Source organism: Poecilia reticulata, linkage group LG2 (assembly GCF_000633615.1).
Source record: "Poecilia reticulata strain Guanapo linkage group LG2, Guppy_female_1.0+MT, whole genome shotgun sequence".
In the NCBI taxonomy this organism is placed as follows: domain Eukaryota; kingdom Metazoa; phylum Chordata; class Actinopteri; order Cyprinodontiformes; family Poeciliidae; genus Poecilia; species Poecilia reticulata.
The window spans coordinates 6,543,770-6,561,655 of record NC_024332.1 but is presented as its reverse complement, the minus strand read 5'-3'; the positions used below and the strand labels follow the sequence as shown (position 1 = coordinate 6,561,655).

The 17,886-nt window shown below is 39.1% G+C and overlaps 1 protein-coding gene across 4 annotated transcripts in view; it reads left to right on the top strand.

Annotated features, from left to right (window-relative positions):
* xirp2a (xin actin binding repeat containing 2a) overlaps nt 1-17,886 on the top strand; it is a 62,815-nt gene that overhangs the window by 20,611 nt on the left and 24,318 nt on the right. For 2 of the 4 annotated variants that reach the window (XM_008425151.2, XM_008425161.1), the window contains exon 2: nt 5,934-6,030. In XM_008425151.2, the coding sequence (XP_008423373.1) occupies nt 5,934-6,030 (97 nt within the window). Of the gene's footprint in view, nt 1-5,933; nt 6,031-13,652; nt 13,828-17,886 lie in introns of those variants that run through there. The other 2 variants (XM_008425170.1, XM_008425180.1) reach the window with 2 other exon arrangements.

Below are 17,886 nucleotides of genomic sequence, written 5' to 3'. Positions count from 1 at the left end.
AGAAAATGTGATTTTCTGGATTTTTTTTCTCCCTTTGTCTCATAGTTGAGGTATATATCTATGATGAAAATTACAGGCCTCTCTCATCTTTTTAAGTGGGAGAACTTGCACAATTGGTGGCTGACTAAATACTTTTTTGCCCCACTGTAAATTAACATAATGGGGAAGTTGCATTCACATTCTAGAACCAAACTTGGAGCAATAATGATGTATTGCCTCCTAACTTGGATATTTTTGTCACCTGTACCTGGCCAGAATAAATAACACAACGTAATTTATGGATATTTTAGACAAAGATTGGAAAATTCAACAATAACAGCAAAAGAAGAACTACCAAATAAGGCATGGATAACTCATTTGATGGCTGCGTTGTTCCATACTTGCACACTGTAACTTGTTGGCGAGGCATCAGATGTGTTCAGATGACCGTTTTCCTCCATCACTAACAGCGATCTGTTTGACAACAATCACCCTTGTAGCATGCCAGCAAATGCATATGGACGCATTCACAGCCAGAGGGCTTGTGAATAGTCGGCTGAGACTGAAACACTGCACGTGTCTCCAAGTGCATAAATCTTTTTTTTTTTTGGTACTGTTTTCTGATTTTAAACAGCATCTTGTTTAAATCGACGCAGCCCGGCGGTGGGCTGTTTGTGTCTGGAATTGGCTCTTGTTAAGGGTTTGTGGTCTTCCTCCTAACAGGTTTGTTTTCTTGGATTGTTTTGAATTTTTAAACTTCACAGAATTTCTGAAAGCCGTCCAGCCACTTAACGATGACGCTCTACTTTGAGCTGGTCTATCACTTAAGATCCCGATAGAATACGTTAACGTTTGGGGGAATTAATGTGAGAAAAAATACAAGATAATCAGAATAACAAATCTCTTGCAGAGACAGAGTACATCAAAAATAGAGGGACGTAAGAGGAAGCAAGGGAAAGGAAAACGATTATGCAGATGTAACAGAATGCAAATGATTTGTGATCCAAAACAAAACACAGTTCAGTGTGTCGTATTGAGGAGAGGAGTCCTCTTACCTTCTGAATTAACAACTGCCAGAGCTCCAGCAGCTTCAGCAAAAACCCCTCTGAGCAAATCCTGAGCTGTCCGAGTTCAAAGGAGTGAGGAGCAGCAAATAGATCAGCCTTTATAGAGGCTTTAGGAAGCCGGTGAGTTCTCCTGAAACTAGTAATGATCAATGATTTCCAAACATAAGCACACAAATCCAACAGCAATTAGTGAGTACCTCACAGTTTACTTTATTCAGTTTGATTTGTTCCATAAATCCTTTTTACTTTTAAAATTGTGGAAATTCTGCATGAATAGTGCAAATATTTTCACTAAATAGCATAAAAAAATACACTTTACCTAAGGAGAGAGATCCAATTCAAAATGATTTGTTTCATATTCGCATGCAATCCAATTTCCCTGATACTGGTTTGATCCAATTATTCGATACCAAATGTCCAGGAACCTCAACTAAACCTGAAAGTGAAGGATTGATTTGGGAATACACTTTAGGCTGTGGCACATGCAGTGAGACTGATGAGAGCGCATTTGTTTTTGTGAATGAAGAATATTGCGTTCTTATGTCTTTAGTGGTAAGAAAAATGCAGTTAAGAGAAGGGCGGTGCTTTGGGTTTGCATTGATTGTGTGGACTCAGCATAAGTTTAGTTGATATAAAAGATGAACTATGTATCCTCTCTTCTTCTGACTGTGTGTGATTGACAGTGACTTAAACTAGAAAGCTCCTTAATTAAGAACTGAGCGAATGATCTTTACTCTAATGGATTCAATTCAACATTTTCTTGCAGAATTAAGGAACACCTTTTACATTAGCAAAGCTGAGCTTTTCTGAGAATGGCTAAAAACATCCTGTCCTAAATGCATTTTTGATTTGTGTAACACTATCAGAATGGTTAACAAAACAGTTTTAGCCCAAATGTACTTATTAAAAAGGATTTTTTTTTAAAAAAAGGTCCATGAGTTATTGCTCATGTAAAGGATGAGAGGACCTTTTGAGCTTCAAAACCAGGTAGCTGTTTGTACTTTTGTAGGAAACAATCTTACGAAGTTGGTTGAAATGGCATCTGACTATTGGAGACAAATTGAGGGCATTTTTTTTTTTAGGAATTTAGGGTCTGGAATACTGTCCAAACAGGAACTGGGGCTGCTGATAGAAAGGTAGATCCGGTTCGATTGGGGACCAAAATTGCAAAATTTGTTCCATTTTCCATTTCAGCTCAGTTTCTGTTAACAGGGAGTGACGGTGTGGAAACGGGGCAGATTACGAGGCAGAGGCCTGTCCTCTCCGAAGTTCTCCTCGTTAGGAGACGTGTCAACAGCTTAGAGGAAAATGTAAAGCGTTCCCCTCACATGTGACGCTGCGCTCAGCCCTGCAGACCGGCCTGGGCGCCCTGAAGATCGCCGCTCTAATAGGCGCCGACGTGAACATGGCGGGAATCACAGCGTCGGCCCATGTAGTACGATTTCCAGTTACCATGGTTTCCACCATCACGGCTCTGACTGTCCCCTTTGTAGGCGTCTGTCACACATGAAATGCTCCCAGATGGCCAGCACTGATTTCATTAGCGCAGCTTCTTCTAAGAGGATCCAGTGATCTCTCTCTTGCCTTCTTTTTCTTTTTTTTTTCTCCCCACAGGGATTATCTTGTGCGACAAGCTGGCCAGAAACATTTTGACAGATTTCTCCAAGCAGTGTGTCTTATTAGAGATATGCAGAGGGTCTCTGTCCCTTCACCCGTCTAGCAGCTCTCTTCAGCCGTTCCCCTCTTAATCCAGCCGATGTGTGCAAAAAAGAACATATGGCGGCGATTCAGAGCTCCGTAACACTTGCTGACAGTTGCATGAAGCATCGGGCCATCAATCTGCTGCTCCCTGTAGTGCTGCTATGTCTCATAAAGTCCAAAAAAAAAAAAATTATTATTTCATTTTGTTATTCTACACCAGCAAAGGTTTGTTGCTATTAATTTTACATGTTTTGACCAGGGTAGCCAACTTATTGTTTTTGTCAGTTTCAGCTTCTTTATTATTTATTATCAACTGTTAAACGCCCAACTGCACCGACTGAACAAATTAAAGTTGTTTTTACATGTTTGACCAAGCATGCGAAGCTGTTGGTGTGTTTAAATGTGCAGAGTTATCGAGTATATTTATAGTTCAGTACATTTATGTCTGTGTTTAAAAACAAGAAACATTCTAAGTCAATTTAGTACTGCTTTTTGTATTGGATCGGTATCGGACAATACTAAACTTCAGATATCGACATCGGAAGTAACAAAAAAAAAAAAACGTTAATCGTTGCATCCTTAGAACAAATCTGATCAGGTTCTTGAGATCTAAAAAAAAAAGTCTCGATATTGGGGCAGGTGTTTACTTTTCTGCAGGACAGCAGTGTGTCTCTTACATTTCAGAGTGTGTGTTACAGAGTGAAACATTTGCCAGATTTTCTTTGTGGAACAGCTCAACCTCTAGTCAGATTTGAAGAAGAGCCTGCCTCCACACTTCATCAATCTCTTATTTATTTTTCCCTTCTTGATTCTGAACGCTGCCTTCAAATCAATATCCTCTGAGGAAAGAGAAAAAAGTCGTCCTTATCCCAATTTCTGAACTAAAGGTCAATTTGTTTACTCAAATCTTGTCTCAGTTCTAATTTCTAATTGGATTTGCTCAGGCATGCATTTGAACCACTGCATGTTACAGAAATAAACCTTTTGGTAATTTTTTGTTTTTTTCAGATGTTTCTAAAAAGTTTGTTGAAAACTAACTCTTCTTTTTTCTCAGTTTTTGCGTCCTTCACAGTTTGGGGTAAAAAAAAAAAACTAAAGAAAGGCATTTTTTCTTTTTAGTTGGCAGCAGTTCCTAATTCAAGCTCACATGCTCACTGCACCTTCAACTGAAGTACATAGTAATTATCCCAAAAAAAAGGTGGAGTGTTTTGGATTAGTGCTTTAATTGGTGCCTGTCACGGAAATGAATGGAAAAGCTATTTAGTGTGTGGAGGCACACATTATTCTTCACCTCTTTATTTCCCTTCCTGTACATCTATTATATATTCTTTAGAAATCAAGCAGTCAAATAACTGGAAATCCTTTATTAATTATTAGCATCAAACATTAAAAAAAAAGAAGAATCAAATGTAGGAACACTGATTTCTCAAACAAAATCACTTTTATCCATCAATTGCAGCATTTCCATCCATCAAATAGCCTCCACTGCATGGAATAATAATTCACCGCACACGCCTGCTGTCCGCGGAGGGTAAACGAACCCGTCTGACGAGTGAAGAAGGTTAAACGTCGGAATCGTTTCAGTGGTTCTTTCGGTGGCATTCTCCGCTGTTCTGTCGAGAAGTAATGAGCTCACACCACCTCAAACGCACGCCCTGGCTTTCGTCGAGCATCCGCCTTTGAAGACAACTCCCGCTTGTCAGTCATCGATGGAGCAAAGCGAAAACCTTGGCTGGATAAACGGCGTGGTTCAATGTGAAGTCTCGAAACGGGGCTCTGCTCGGGTTTGAGCTTCTTTCCACGTCGAGGAGCGGAAAAGATAATTAAAAAAATTTTTTTTACACCTTTTGTGCGTCACAATCCAAGTTGAAAATAAACAAATCTGTCAGAGGGAAAAATTTAGAAGCTGCAATGACCTGGTTGCAGAAGTCATCGTCCTTAAAGTGATTACTTTTGATTTATTTCTGAACGACAAAATGCTGCCGGTGTTTGTTGTTTAGTAGAAGATAACTCATGTGTGTTGCTCTTTACAATCTCAAAGTCAGGGAGAGAAGCATTTACCCACAGTGAGACATGGTATCACACTTTTCTTCAGAAAAATTTGTCGTTCTAAAACAGTTTGGCCAAAAATCTCCAGTTTTCTGCTTGAAAGCTGAATTTATTTTTCAAATTTACACTTCAGACAGATGTCGGTTCATAACTAAAGAGGATAGTAAAGAAAACATTCTTAAAAATGGCATTGTTACTTTTATATCTACTACATGTGTGAATTTGTTCAAAAATATTTCTATTAGATCTACTGGGAATTGGTTAAATGGGATTTTTTTGTTTTTGTGCTGCACTTTTTTTCTTTTTTTTTTTAAATTGTGCCCAAAAGCCCAACTTTTGCGGCGAACTGAAACCGGACTGGACATGTCGCACCGTGTGGTTTTTGCTGTGCAGAGAGTTTTTCTGTCGCTCTGTGTTGATACTCAACTAGAAGCTGTCGTAAAAAAACAAGAAAAAAAAAGCTCCACAGGGGAACGCATTTGATTTGCAAATGGCAGAAAAAAAAAAGAAAAAAAATCACCTGCACATTTGCAAACACACACAGACACAGGTGTGTTTGTTCTCCTTGGGAATGATTTGCAATTGAATGGGAGTGTTGTTGTAGCTGACTTTTGCTTTAGTTTAAAAAATAATTTAAAAAAGTAAAACGTGTAGCACGTGCAGAAGGACATGTCATGTTCCAATGTAGTATGAAAACATGTCTGGTTTTAGCCAGTCTGCTCCATTAAAATTCAGCCAAGTGCTGTTTGCTTTCCAGTCAATGGCTAACGCTCACATTGTGCTCAAGGTCTTTGATTATGCCCTGCTGTGTGTGTGTGTGTGTGCGTGTGTGTGTGTGTGTGTGTGTGTGCGTGGGCGTGTGTGTATGTGCGCGTGTACGTGTGTCTGTGTGTGTGTCACTGGAATCCAGAGTTTAAAATGTCATCCGACACCTAGCGGTGTCATTTTCCAAACTTCAGGTGTGTTAGCGTGTGCCAGCTGTTTCTGTCGCCTCTTCTTCATGCTGTGGAAACAGTCCAGGTGTTTCCTCTGATAGTTCTCTCTCTCTCTCTCTCTCTCTCTCTCTCTCTCTCTCTCTCTCTCTCTCTCTCTCTCTCTCTCTCTCTCTCTATGTCTCTCTCTCTCTCTTTGAACCAGGAAGTGGCAGCCACTCCTCCGGCCAAAAAAGTGACATCCATTAGCTCCACTCAGACTGTCCCGTCAACAACACATCAGAACATGGATGCCACCCTTAGTGAGTATTTATTTCATTTTATTTTATTATCTAATACAGAGATTTGTGACCCTTTTAAAACAACCCTCCCCTGTGGGGTTTTCACACTTCATGTTTAAAAGTCCAAATATGGTTTCTAGATAAGGTCCAAGGTCTGGAACAGCACTGAGCAAATACCAAAAAAAAACAAAACGTTGTTTATTTCTGAACCTAAATTGCTCGAATATTTTTATATTAAAACATATTGAGCACTCTGATTTTATGCAGAATTTAAGATAACTTTTTCTCTGTCAACAAATATATAAATAAGTATATACCTTCAGTCAACTGCGTAGTGATACGTATATATATTTTTTTTTTTGCAAAGGAAAGAATTCCTAAAACACTATTGTTCAGTTCATTTGAAGACTAACTTTTTTGGTTATTTAAAAGTTTTTAAAAATCAGCGTGTTATAAAAAAGTACCACACACTCCATGTGAAAGTATTGAAACTTTCAGTAAAATGAAATCTGTTCACACTTTACATTATATGTGTTACATGGTGCTCAGTATATTAACATTACCTCTTTAACCTGCGGAGTTCCACTAGGCTTGATCCTCAGTCCATTATTTTTTTCCAAAATGTTCTTCTTTTTTTTTTTGACAGGAAATGTACTTTATTAATTATTCTCTTATCATTCAGTCTCATTCTGACATTTCTTGTCCATTCTTTAATTCTTTATGTATAGCAAATCCCACTCAAATTCCAGCTAGAGTCAGTCAGGCACTCGTTTTATTTTACTTAGTCAAGTCTCACGTTTGTAATCTTTCCTTTTGGATAATTTAAATCTATTTCTCATTCATGTTTCTCCTTTTAATAGGAAGTTTCTACATTAGCCTTTATATTAATTTGTCTATACAATGACAGCCATGAAGTCTAGAAAAATCTCAAAAATCTTTTATACTTTCCAGCTCTGGATAAGTATGGAAAAATTGCAATTTTACTTTTATTTTTTAATTAAATGTTTTTCTGTCAATTTGCTGCGGGATTCTAAAATGTTGCCCCTTCACATTTTGGATGTTGACCTCCTGACTGAGGAATACAATATAAAATTAAGTGTTATTCCTGTACTTTTTGGGGGCTTTAAGCAAATTCAGGAAGAACTCAGCCATTGGTTCCTGTTTTGGGTCTGGTTAAAATGTCAAAGCGTTACAACAGCTGTTAGCAGGAATTTATTTACAATCAGAATAGAGATACCAGATCTATTCCTTGTAAAGAATTAAAATCTAAGACCATAGAGCGATCAGTTAGTGTAACTTATTCTAGCTGACTCTGGATGCCTTCGAAAAGCAGCTAGAACATTTTATTGTACCACGTATTTCCCTTAAACTTCCATTTATTGAGCTGTAGCTCATTTTCTCTGCTTGTGATTATGTGTATTTGACAATCATATAAACACAATTTGCGTACTCTTTTCCAATTTTTTTCAGGACTGGCAACTTTGTGAGAGCTATCCTACTGAAAGATTGGATCTAATATTGGGTCTGAGTGCTGTGATTGCATCATGGTTACACTGTTCCGTCAGCCGAGCCCTCGGGATGGTTAATGCAATGTTTCGTGCCATTTGTTCTGGGAGATAAACATTTGGCGGAAAGCAGCTTTTTGAAAAACTAGATTGTTCATTTCCAGATAAGGCTCTGCCTCACTGGCAATTTTTTTACTTTCTTATTTTTTCTGACAATCCAGACGCTCCCTTGACGCTGCAATTCCATTTCTGGCAGAGAACCAGTATAGTAGCTACCTCCACTTTATTTTCCGCCTACGGCAGATAACATAAAAAACACAGATGGGGTTCAGGCAAGGTACCTCCATTCCTGTAACCTAACTAAAGAGAACAGGTTAGCACATCACAGAGTGGGGACTGCCTTTGTTTATGTCCATCTGTGTATAAAAAAACAGCAAAACGTTCAAGAACACAAACACTTTTCTCTAAACGCCACTTTATTTGGATCTTGAATCTTGAAAATGATTAATTTTGTCACTTCTGGGATACCGTACTGGATGCAAACGATTGGCACAGCATGTAAGGGGTTTTCTACAGGAAGTAAACCACAGACCTCAAGTCTGATAGAAATACGCTGGAAGGGATTGTGTGTTTGATTTGTGAACCAGGAAGTCTTGTGGCTGTTGCTGGTTTATTGCAACCCGTTTATATCTGTTGTAGCATCACAACGGTGACAACATGGAATTTTCCGAAACTGCTGCCCATATCGACATTAAGTGGTTTGAGAACAAAATGGCCCTAATTTACCTAGACACTTTTGGTCCTTCAAAATAAAAGCATCTCATGTTTCATTCATTCAGAAATTGAATGACATCAGTTAGCCTCTTTGGGTTAGTTTAAAAGGACATAAATGTATACATTCACTTTGCCGTTAATCTATGGACTTGTTCATTAAAGTATTAGTGAACATTTCTACACTCTAACTTTATTTTATGGACCTTTAAAAAGCTCTTTATGAATGAATGACTATACATTATTAATCCTCTGGGAGGGAATTGACATTTCAATACATCCCATCCAAAGAACAAATAACAAGCAGCATAAGAACTGGATAGCCAGGTGCCTGAGGCTGCAACCGTGGGAGGCGCTGCCCTTTCATCAGATGCCTTGATAGAATAGGGAGACAGTAAAATGTTACGTATAGTTCTTGGTCATTTCATCCTTCAAACACAACATATTCCTTGGTTTATTTATTTATTTTTGTTTATCAGTAATCAAGGGTTTACAGTGAGATCTCCTAAATATTTTGGCTCTTTACAGCAACTTGTAGCTTCTTGTGCCTGATATATTAGGAGAGTTTTTGATTAAAAGCTCACCAATAAAATCCAAATCAGCAACTTTCAACCCAAAATAGTATCTACTAGTTGTATGATGAGTTTTCAGGAGTCACAACTTTTTTTATTTATTTATTTTTTTTTTAGATTAGAGGAATAAGACATCAAAAAAAATATAGATATATATTTTTGATACAAAAGAAATTGCAAGCTGAGCTCATAGCCTGCCCTGCATTAAGAAGTCTTCCTGCCGCGAGGAAACTTAAATATTTCCTTTTAAGCCACCAGGACTGTGCTTTGAAAGAGAAAATAAGTTATGGGGTGATCAGCAGGCTTTGCTGAGTGCAGGATAGAATTTCTGTTTTAATTACCACTATGGAGGGAACTTAAAAATCTTCTCACATGAATCTTGCAGACTGCAGTTACAAAATGCACCAACTATAGATAAGATATATTTCTCATGTTAAAGTGCGCGCCGCTGTGGCAATCCACATTTCCACAGAGCGCTCAGTGTGAATAATTACCACGTGTCATCATAAATAATCACATAACTTTGAATGTAAAATGACTTAGGACTTTAATAACAAAGTTAACATTCTTTTCACTAGCAGAGAAGAACTGTTTGCTTGTTGATCAGGATATTTCACACTTCAAAACAATTCAAGTACAGAAGTTAGCGATGCACGATATATCGATGGTATCGGCCGATATCAATAACCAGTTTGTTTTCTCCATTTTGTTGCTTTATATTATAGGTGTTTTATGATCCACAATGCTATTGTGTTCAATACAGTTTCCTCTAACATCACCTCTCTAAGCTGCGGGGCCCCACTAGGCTCAATCCTCAGTGCATTTTTTTTCACCAAGCCTGTGCTAGAGACAAAATGGATAGATATTACAAAATGGATAGAGGAGGCAGAGTCTGGGTCAAACCAAATAAAAAAAGAAGGAACAATAACCTTGATTATTCAAAATGTGTCACGATTTGTGTAGAAAAACCAGCTATTCTACCTGAATTGAACCTCAGTTTGGAAGCCTTTTTTGAAAACACAGAACACGTTTAGGACCGACAGGTGTTGCACCTCTCCAACTGTGGGCCAAGCATCATCTCTCTGAGTTGTTAAGTAGAAAATAACATCATATAAACACTCTTGGAGGTGAAAGGTCAGACCTCAGTTGTTTTGGTGCTCGACCGTGTTCTCCAGGTAACAACAAACCTTGTTTTAGATGCATTATGGGATAAAAATGAAATAAGAGCAACGCGATAGTTGAGGGTGAGGATGTGAAATAATTTGTTGATGGGTCTTAATCCCACGCCTGAACACGCGCTCATAAATTCACCCACACATACAGATACTAATGATATTTATATATGCTGGCTGATATCTTTATCATCCACCTGGGATCCATCAGGCCTGCATCTAAAATTAGAGCTTGCTGATGATCCCTGGCGTTGTCCTGACTGAGCGACAGCTTTCGTCTCGCCGAGCGAGCCGACAGCGAAGACGGCGCGTAATCTCTGCCAGGCGGAGTGACTGACAGCAGGAGGAAAAGGATCCGAGAGGAACAGAACTGCCTCCTTCAAATCTTCTTTTAAATAAAGCACAAGCGTGGAGTAACTGCACTTTAAACAGATGCAAAGCTCACTTCCAAATCTCCGCGTTGCGGCTCCTTCGTAGCGGGCGTCCTTGTTTACACGCACTCTGCTTGCTTTCCACCAGAATAACAGCGTGACGCCGTGGCGGGCTTTTGTGGCACCGTGTAAATCTAAATTTGTTTATTTTTTTCATTCAGAAGTTATATTTTTTTATCTCTAAATATCCAGGAAGGAGGTAGTGCTAAGTAATTTTTTTCCCCTGTGTTTGAATTATGGCAGAACAGATTTGCCCAAATTGCTGTTTTTGTTTTGATTAATCTCCTTCCAGATTGTCCTGCCACATGATGATGTCTTTTTAATATGGATCTCGTGGAAAAAAACCCAAAGATTTTCTGGCTGTTAATTTCAGACATGATCCACTTAGAGGATATTACGGGACGCAAACGATCCCGTAACGCATGAACGTTTAGAAATTTAAAATTGACGATGTTGTGTGTCTGTTTGAGAGCGGACATGTTGACTCGTTTAAGTCTCACAGAAACTTTACCTGAGAACGTGAAAGAATGATTTGACGCTGGAGTAAAACCTGTTGTCATGGGTACAATGAAAATCCAGCACTTTATCGCTGAGTAGAACATTTAGCTTTACAAACAAACAGCCAGTGTGTGAATATCCTCTTTAACGTGTATAAATAAATAAATTGCCTTCACAGAAGATTAGGGCTTAAAAAAAAAAACATTTTCAACATCATGTTCTGTGAATGATGGACTTTGAAACATGACAAATACAGACTGTATTACTCAAATGTGGATTAAGCATAGAGGGGTTTCAGTTGTTGTATTTTTGATTAAGTAAAACTGTTGGAGTCTTTTCTGCTCGTCTTGAGGCATTATTACTGTCTCACGATCTGAAAATTATTTTTTTTAACCAGGGAAAATCAGCTTTACATTTTAGTTCCGATCATATCAGTTTCGCTGTGAGAACAGTCGGCGTTTCACATTCAACATGCAAATCTCAGTCAATCTTTGATTTCTCTGGGACGTTCTGGAAAATCAGAATCTCCGCATCTTAATTTGAGGATCCACACAAGCCCTTTCATGAGACGTTCTCCGAGTGTTTGCTTTCCACTTTGGGAAATGGCAGATCCTTCCCAATTTCACCGGGATTATCGACGGATAATCTCGACGGCTCGGTACCCACGCTTTTCTCTCCTCGCTGTGCCGCCTTCTGGGGAAACACGGTGCCTCTGAGGTTAAATGGCCAAGATTGGAGTTTAATATACAGGACATATGAACACAAAATGAAATTTTCAGAGAAATCCCTCCAGATAGAAAGAAAAAAAAAAGCCTAAAGAAAATAAATAGACTGCACCTAAGGAGGAGGACCCGTGTTGTTGCTGTTTGCTTTAGGGCAATGCATCGAAGTCAGTATTTCCCAAGCTGGAGAACTTAAAAAATACTGTCAGAAATAGTTTATTTTCTCTATCCTTCCACCAGAGGCCTTCCACCGAATACCCTCCCATTGTATTAGCTGCAATGCTTTTCTATCTGAAGAGCTGCCTTTGAAATCGGCTCAAAGATCTCTTGAGGCCAGACGTAGAGGGAACAGATTCGTCCTCACGATTCGTCATAATATTTTTAAACCATTGAAATCACTCAAGGTTGAGCAGGTTTCGTAAGCGGTGTTTACTCAATCGAGCCCATGTGGCTGTAGATTTTCAAAGACCTGAGCTAGCTCACGTCAGAATAATTATTGTCGAAGCACCAGGTACAGCCAGGTTTTAGCTAATACCATATGGGCGTCCTTTATCGGTAAATCAGTAGCTAGCATGATTAAACATAAATAAGTAACCATTTTAGGTTCTGGTAACAATCCTTTCTTACTCAAAGCAACAGATAACAAAAATAATCTGATGCCTTGATATAACGTTATGAAAACACATCTCTAAGAATGTCCATTTTTGGTTCCCATACCAGTGAATGTAGCTAGCATAATTCTACATCTCCTCCACTGTTTACATCAGTATCCCCAAATCACATTTTTCAGTTTGTTCTGTTTGTTTTTAGGTTGATGTTTACAATTCAGCCGTTAAGTTGTGAGAAAAAAAAAGTCCAAGTTGTTCTGTTTTGTATTGATCTACGTTAGTCACGACTGGTTACGCAAACTGTCGGGTTAATTTAATTCGATGTCAAGCAGTCGTTCAGAGCTGACATTAAAACATTTACCTCCCAATCCGCTAGCAGCTGCTGTTTCCGACATTCCCACCGATTCTTTTCCCAGCAAATCTTGCAGTCACATTCTTATAATTAGATTCTCCAACTAAGAGTTCAATAGCAGGATCAATACCAGTCCTGCATCTGCATGATAACTCCAAATTAGCCTACTGTAGCAAAGAAAAAGGAAAAAAAAAGAACATTCAGTCTGGTTCTTGGAAACATTACAGCTTTCATATATTTGTCCTGTAAGAGTTTTACAGTGATTTGTACACAGAAACCTATTCTAGACTAGCACTAGAAGTCCCTGTTGTTGACAAATCATAATGCTTGGCTGCAAGAACAGGCAGTTCTACTTATGGCAAACTGGATCATACAGGAGTTATTCTGACCTTCTGCAGCTTTTATTTTACTTTTGATAAAAGGGTTCAGTCAGCTTTGATAGTGTGGTAGGTGTAATATCCTTAATACCCCTAAATTAAATTCAGCATAACCCAATCACCTAATTAAAGTATACTTGTTAAGATGCATGATTGAAAGGAAACAGGTATTTGCCCACAAAAGGCTAAAATATTTTTAGCTTTAATTTTCTTTCTTAAACTATGCTCTGGCTTTAAATGGTTTTTAAATAAACTACACTGTGTGTGGTCAATCACATAAAATACATTGAAGTACCATTGACCATGAATACCTTCTGGCAGTGTGTACGCTCAGTCCTGATTTACAGCCAACTAACAGGAAAACATTACGAATGTCAAATGTCTTCCCGTTTTGCCCATCTATAAATGAGAGCTACACTAAGTGTGAGTGTTTTTCTAGCTCATGTAGTGGGAGATTCATATCCATAAGACTACCATGACATAAGGTCAAAGGAATGTAGGGTACCTCTAGGGTTGGCACTAAAAAAGCAAGCCCACCTCCACTTGACTTACCCTCTCCCAGAAGTCCATCCCATTTTTTTTTTTTTAAGTGGGGAGCTTCTAAAATAAAATCAGCTGTCACCATACGCCCGGGTCCCACTCACTGAGCTGCACTGTTGGAGCTGGTCTCCAATACACACTTTCCTTCTTTTCTTTGTTTTTGGGTGAAGGGTGCTAACTAATCCCATTTGGGGGGTTTTCTGTACAACCCAAGGCCCTCTTTTACACTGTTGGATTCTATAACCATTTCCCTTAAAGAACATCTTGAAGGTAAGTGACTTGAACAGCCTCCCCAGAGAATGAAGAGTCTGATGTACTGCCCCTGTTCAACATGACTCAAAATTGGTGGAAAATTATTTTTTTTTTATTTAGCTCGTGTCCATGATGCCACAAGGATTTGCGTGTTATCATAAAACATACATGGGTCTTTTTGTGTTCCCTTCCGTGAGCAATTCCCAGCAGCAGCTCTGATCTGGAATATTCTGAAAGCACATCGAATCGGAGACAAAGTGCCAAGCCGGCATGAGGAAGTGCTTGAGGACAATTCACTCTCCTTGCAAAGAAGTTATTTTGATAAATTTGACAGCTTAATTATTGTGCCTGTTTTACTTTGCCGGTGAGATAGAAATCACCCTCCGTAGGCTGACATTTCAATTAGTGTAGCTCTCTTTGCTTTCCTGTCAAACCTCAGCAGGCAAAAGGTTTGGCCAGTAAGTACTGAACAGAAAATTGCGTTGCCAGAGGCTTTTATTGTGAGGATGGGGCATACAAGAAGGGTGGGTGGGAACGCCTCTGTGATTTGTGTATGGCCTCTGCCTGTTGCAGATCTATGGTCCTTGAACTTTCTTTGTGCTGCCAAGTCGTGCTGCCTCTCTGGTCCTTAAACACTGAAATTGCTATCACATGTCGAGTCTCTCGGCATGGTGGATCCCCTTTTTTGCTCTTCACCTTTTGCCTCAGCTCTAGCTGAGTCGAGAGTGGAGCGACTCTCAATCGGTCCCTTTAGAGGAGCCATCCGTGTGGAGACAGGGCCTAGAGGTTGGCGGGCCTTAGCTAAGCTCAATATAGCCGCCGAGTCTTGTACGGTGTCAGCAGCGAGGCCTCCCTTGTTGACTCGTCATGGCCTTCCCCCGCTTCCATTACCCTCTCAGCCAGTGTTATTACCTTTATTGTGATGCTTGGTCTGAAGGGAATATAAATCTGAAAAGAAAAACCTACTCAGTCTGAGTCTGTTTGCTCCTAAATCGAGTGAATTTACACGGTATGGACAAAATTTTGTGTAAAAATACAAAATAGCTTCCATTAAAATTCTGTAATTTCAATAGAGGGTATGCAAAGAATGAATATAGCAACTCAGTTAAAGGTTTAGAGAGTTGTTGAGAAAGCGTTGTTGTGTCCAGCTTCATGATATTTCTACAGCTAATGGAAGCGCTTCATTAGCAGCCCACAGATTATTGTCCGAGAAGTCTTGGGAATAATCAAGATGTTTTTGGCAAATGTGAGACAGGTCTTTGTTACTGTTGGTCAGGCATAGTTTTTAGCCTTGGACCTCCCCCATGAACACCATTTCTGGTCTCTTATTATTGAGTGATGAAAATACCTTACCCTAAATATTGTGAGGTCTCCTGTGCTTTAGGAGTTGTTCTTGGTGATTTTAGACCTCTTGGATGATTTGTTAAAGTGAGCTCTTGGAGTTGTTTTAATAAGTTGGACACTCTTCCATGTTTTCTCTGTTGTTGGATAACGGTTCTCACTACAGTCCCAAAGCCTCAGATATTACCTCCCACAATCACAGACGACTGTTTGTCATCTGTTCTTGGATTTTATTCAATTGCTTTCTGAGACCTTTTAGCATACTTCATGCTGTTAGGTTGTATTTCAGTGATTCCTCAGGTCTGATAGTGTTCACTACTGCGTTTGCAAAAATAAAACCAAAAGTAAAAAGTAATTACAGTATTTTATGGTTTACCAAGGCAAACAATGACTTTGTCATTGATAGTGTTTTTACTTAATGAATGAAATCTTCAATAAAACCCACAGAATATGTTAGACATGTACAAAAATTATTTGAAAAAACAAAAAAAATGAAGAAATCAGTAAGAGTTCAAATACTTTTTCATGGTTTCATATTCATTTTAACATAACCCCATAACCAAAATTGTCTAAATGGAAGTATTTAACTAACTTATTTGATTTAGCAGCTTTAAACTTTAACAAATTTCACTCAAAAATATGGATTAACATCTACACTATAGAAACTGTATTTAAATTGTTAACCCAATTTAATTGGCTACAGTCCAATAGTATACAAAATAAAAAAGAAATTCAACCGGTTTAAAGACAAATCCTGCACAAAAAAACTGAACCCATAGACTTTGCCCTCATTATCCTGAGGTACATTACGCATAACACAGCCTGTATTACGGATAACGAAGCGTGAGTCGGCGCCAGAACTAATTAGTTCTCACATTGGATACGGTGAATAGCTTAAAATCCTAACGGAAGATATCCCTAATCTTTGCGTTCACTTCTTCGTCTCCACATATGTACTCCTACACGCACCTCCTCCCCATGAAGCTGCCTGTTACGGGGGAACATGACGCTGCAGACAGAGCCGGTTTATAAAAAGGCTGGGTTTATTTTTCTCCTCCAGTCACCCCCCTCCTCTCTCTCCCTCAACCCCCGAAAGCCTGCTTACCTCAACTCTGTGGTATGGCAGCTCTGCATATGACTTATCATTCTGAAAAGCCGGAGATAACCGAAGGGCTGTTGTCATCACACGCAGACTTTTAAACCTTCACGTGGCTGACCCGTGCTTCAAAGCCGCAGACCATGACGTGAACCTTTATCCCAGGTGATAAATGAGGGAATCATCCTTGTGCTTCTGTCATCAAGCCGTTATTAGGATGCGCCACAGCCTCAGGTGTAGGATTTCTGACTCATATTTATAGGATTTAGCGGATGCTGCTATCTTCAACGGTCTATTTCGCCCCCGTTCCCCTCGACTACTTTGCCAAAAGTAGCAAAAAAGCTATAAGCGGTGCGATGGGATGTTTTCTTAACATGCCACCTGAATGAAATCGGAGAAACCGCGAGGCACCTTGAAGTCTCCTAATGTTTCTCGCAAAGATTTTCGTACCTCTACATTTTGTCCACAGACTCCAATTTCAGCAGAACAGAGGAACTTTATTGTTGTAATTTTATCTTGGTGTGACCAGCTGGCCTCTGACGTTTGTTGGAGAACATCGGTAAAGACGAAAGAACACTGTTTAGGAAAATTCACAAGTAATGTGCAAAACTGATAGACTTGGAGCTATCATTGCATCGCAATGTGGTTATTAAAAAGTATTGACCCAGGAAGCTAACTACATATAAAAACCACACAGTTTAAGATTTTTATTGGGAAATAAATGGTACATTTTACCATTAAGATTTTTATTAGTAAAAGATCTTGCATTGTCCTCTACTTGGAATTTTTTAAAATGTGTTTAATGAATTTACCGTTAATCCCCGTTTTTGTCAACATAAAAATTCAGATGTGTTAATAAACAGGCAGAGATCTTAATAATTACAGATGAGGCATTTTGTGTATTTGCTGGTTTTTCCATTGAAATATGCACACATCATCTGCATACATCTAACAAGCAACATAAGTTGGTCAAATTTCAGTACAGTACTGACCATTACCAGTACGGTAAAGGTGAGACACTGTAAATGTGAATCGCATTCCTCCCACATCATGATTCTGCCACCCAAAGCATGAGCTTTGCAGTAAGGATGGTACATTCAGGGTAGATCAAAAAGTTTTGTTTTCGTTAAATTTGAACATTGCTATTACTGAAAAAGCAAAGAAGGATTCTGCCTGCTCTTCCTGATCTTTCCGTCTTTGGGGACATAAAACTCCTTCCTTTTTTTTCCCCTTTTTTCTTCAACCAGAAAACATACATGTTCGTGGAAAAAAGAAAACATGTAAAACCTCAAAACAAAATGAGGAGGAGGAGGATTTCAGCGAGTCAAAAGGTTACGGGGCGAGTACGTGAAGAAGACGAAATCGTTTCTATTTAGGGTCGCCTTTCATCCCGGGGAAGCTGCTGCTCAGAGCGAGATAACATGCCAAGAGCTGAAAGGTTGGGTGTGGGCGGAGGCTGAGCCTTAACAGAGGCTCCTCTGGAGCCTAATGATGCTTTGTAGCTCAAAAAGTCAAATGTAGAATCAACACTTTTGTCTAATTGGCTGTCTGCGGGGATGTTCGGAACCGCAAAAAGAAACACGGATTGTTTTTTTATTTTCTCAATTTTCCTCTACATATCTTTTGCCCAGTTTGTTGAA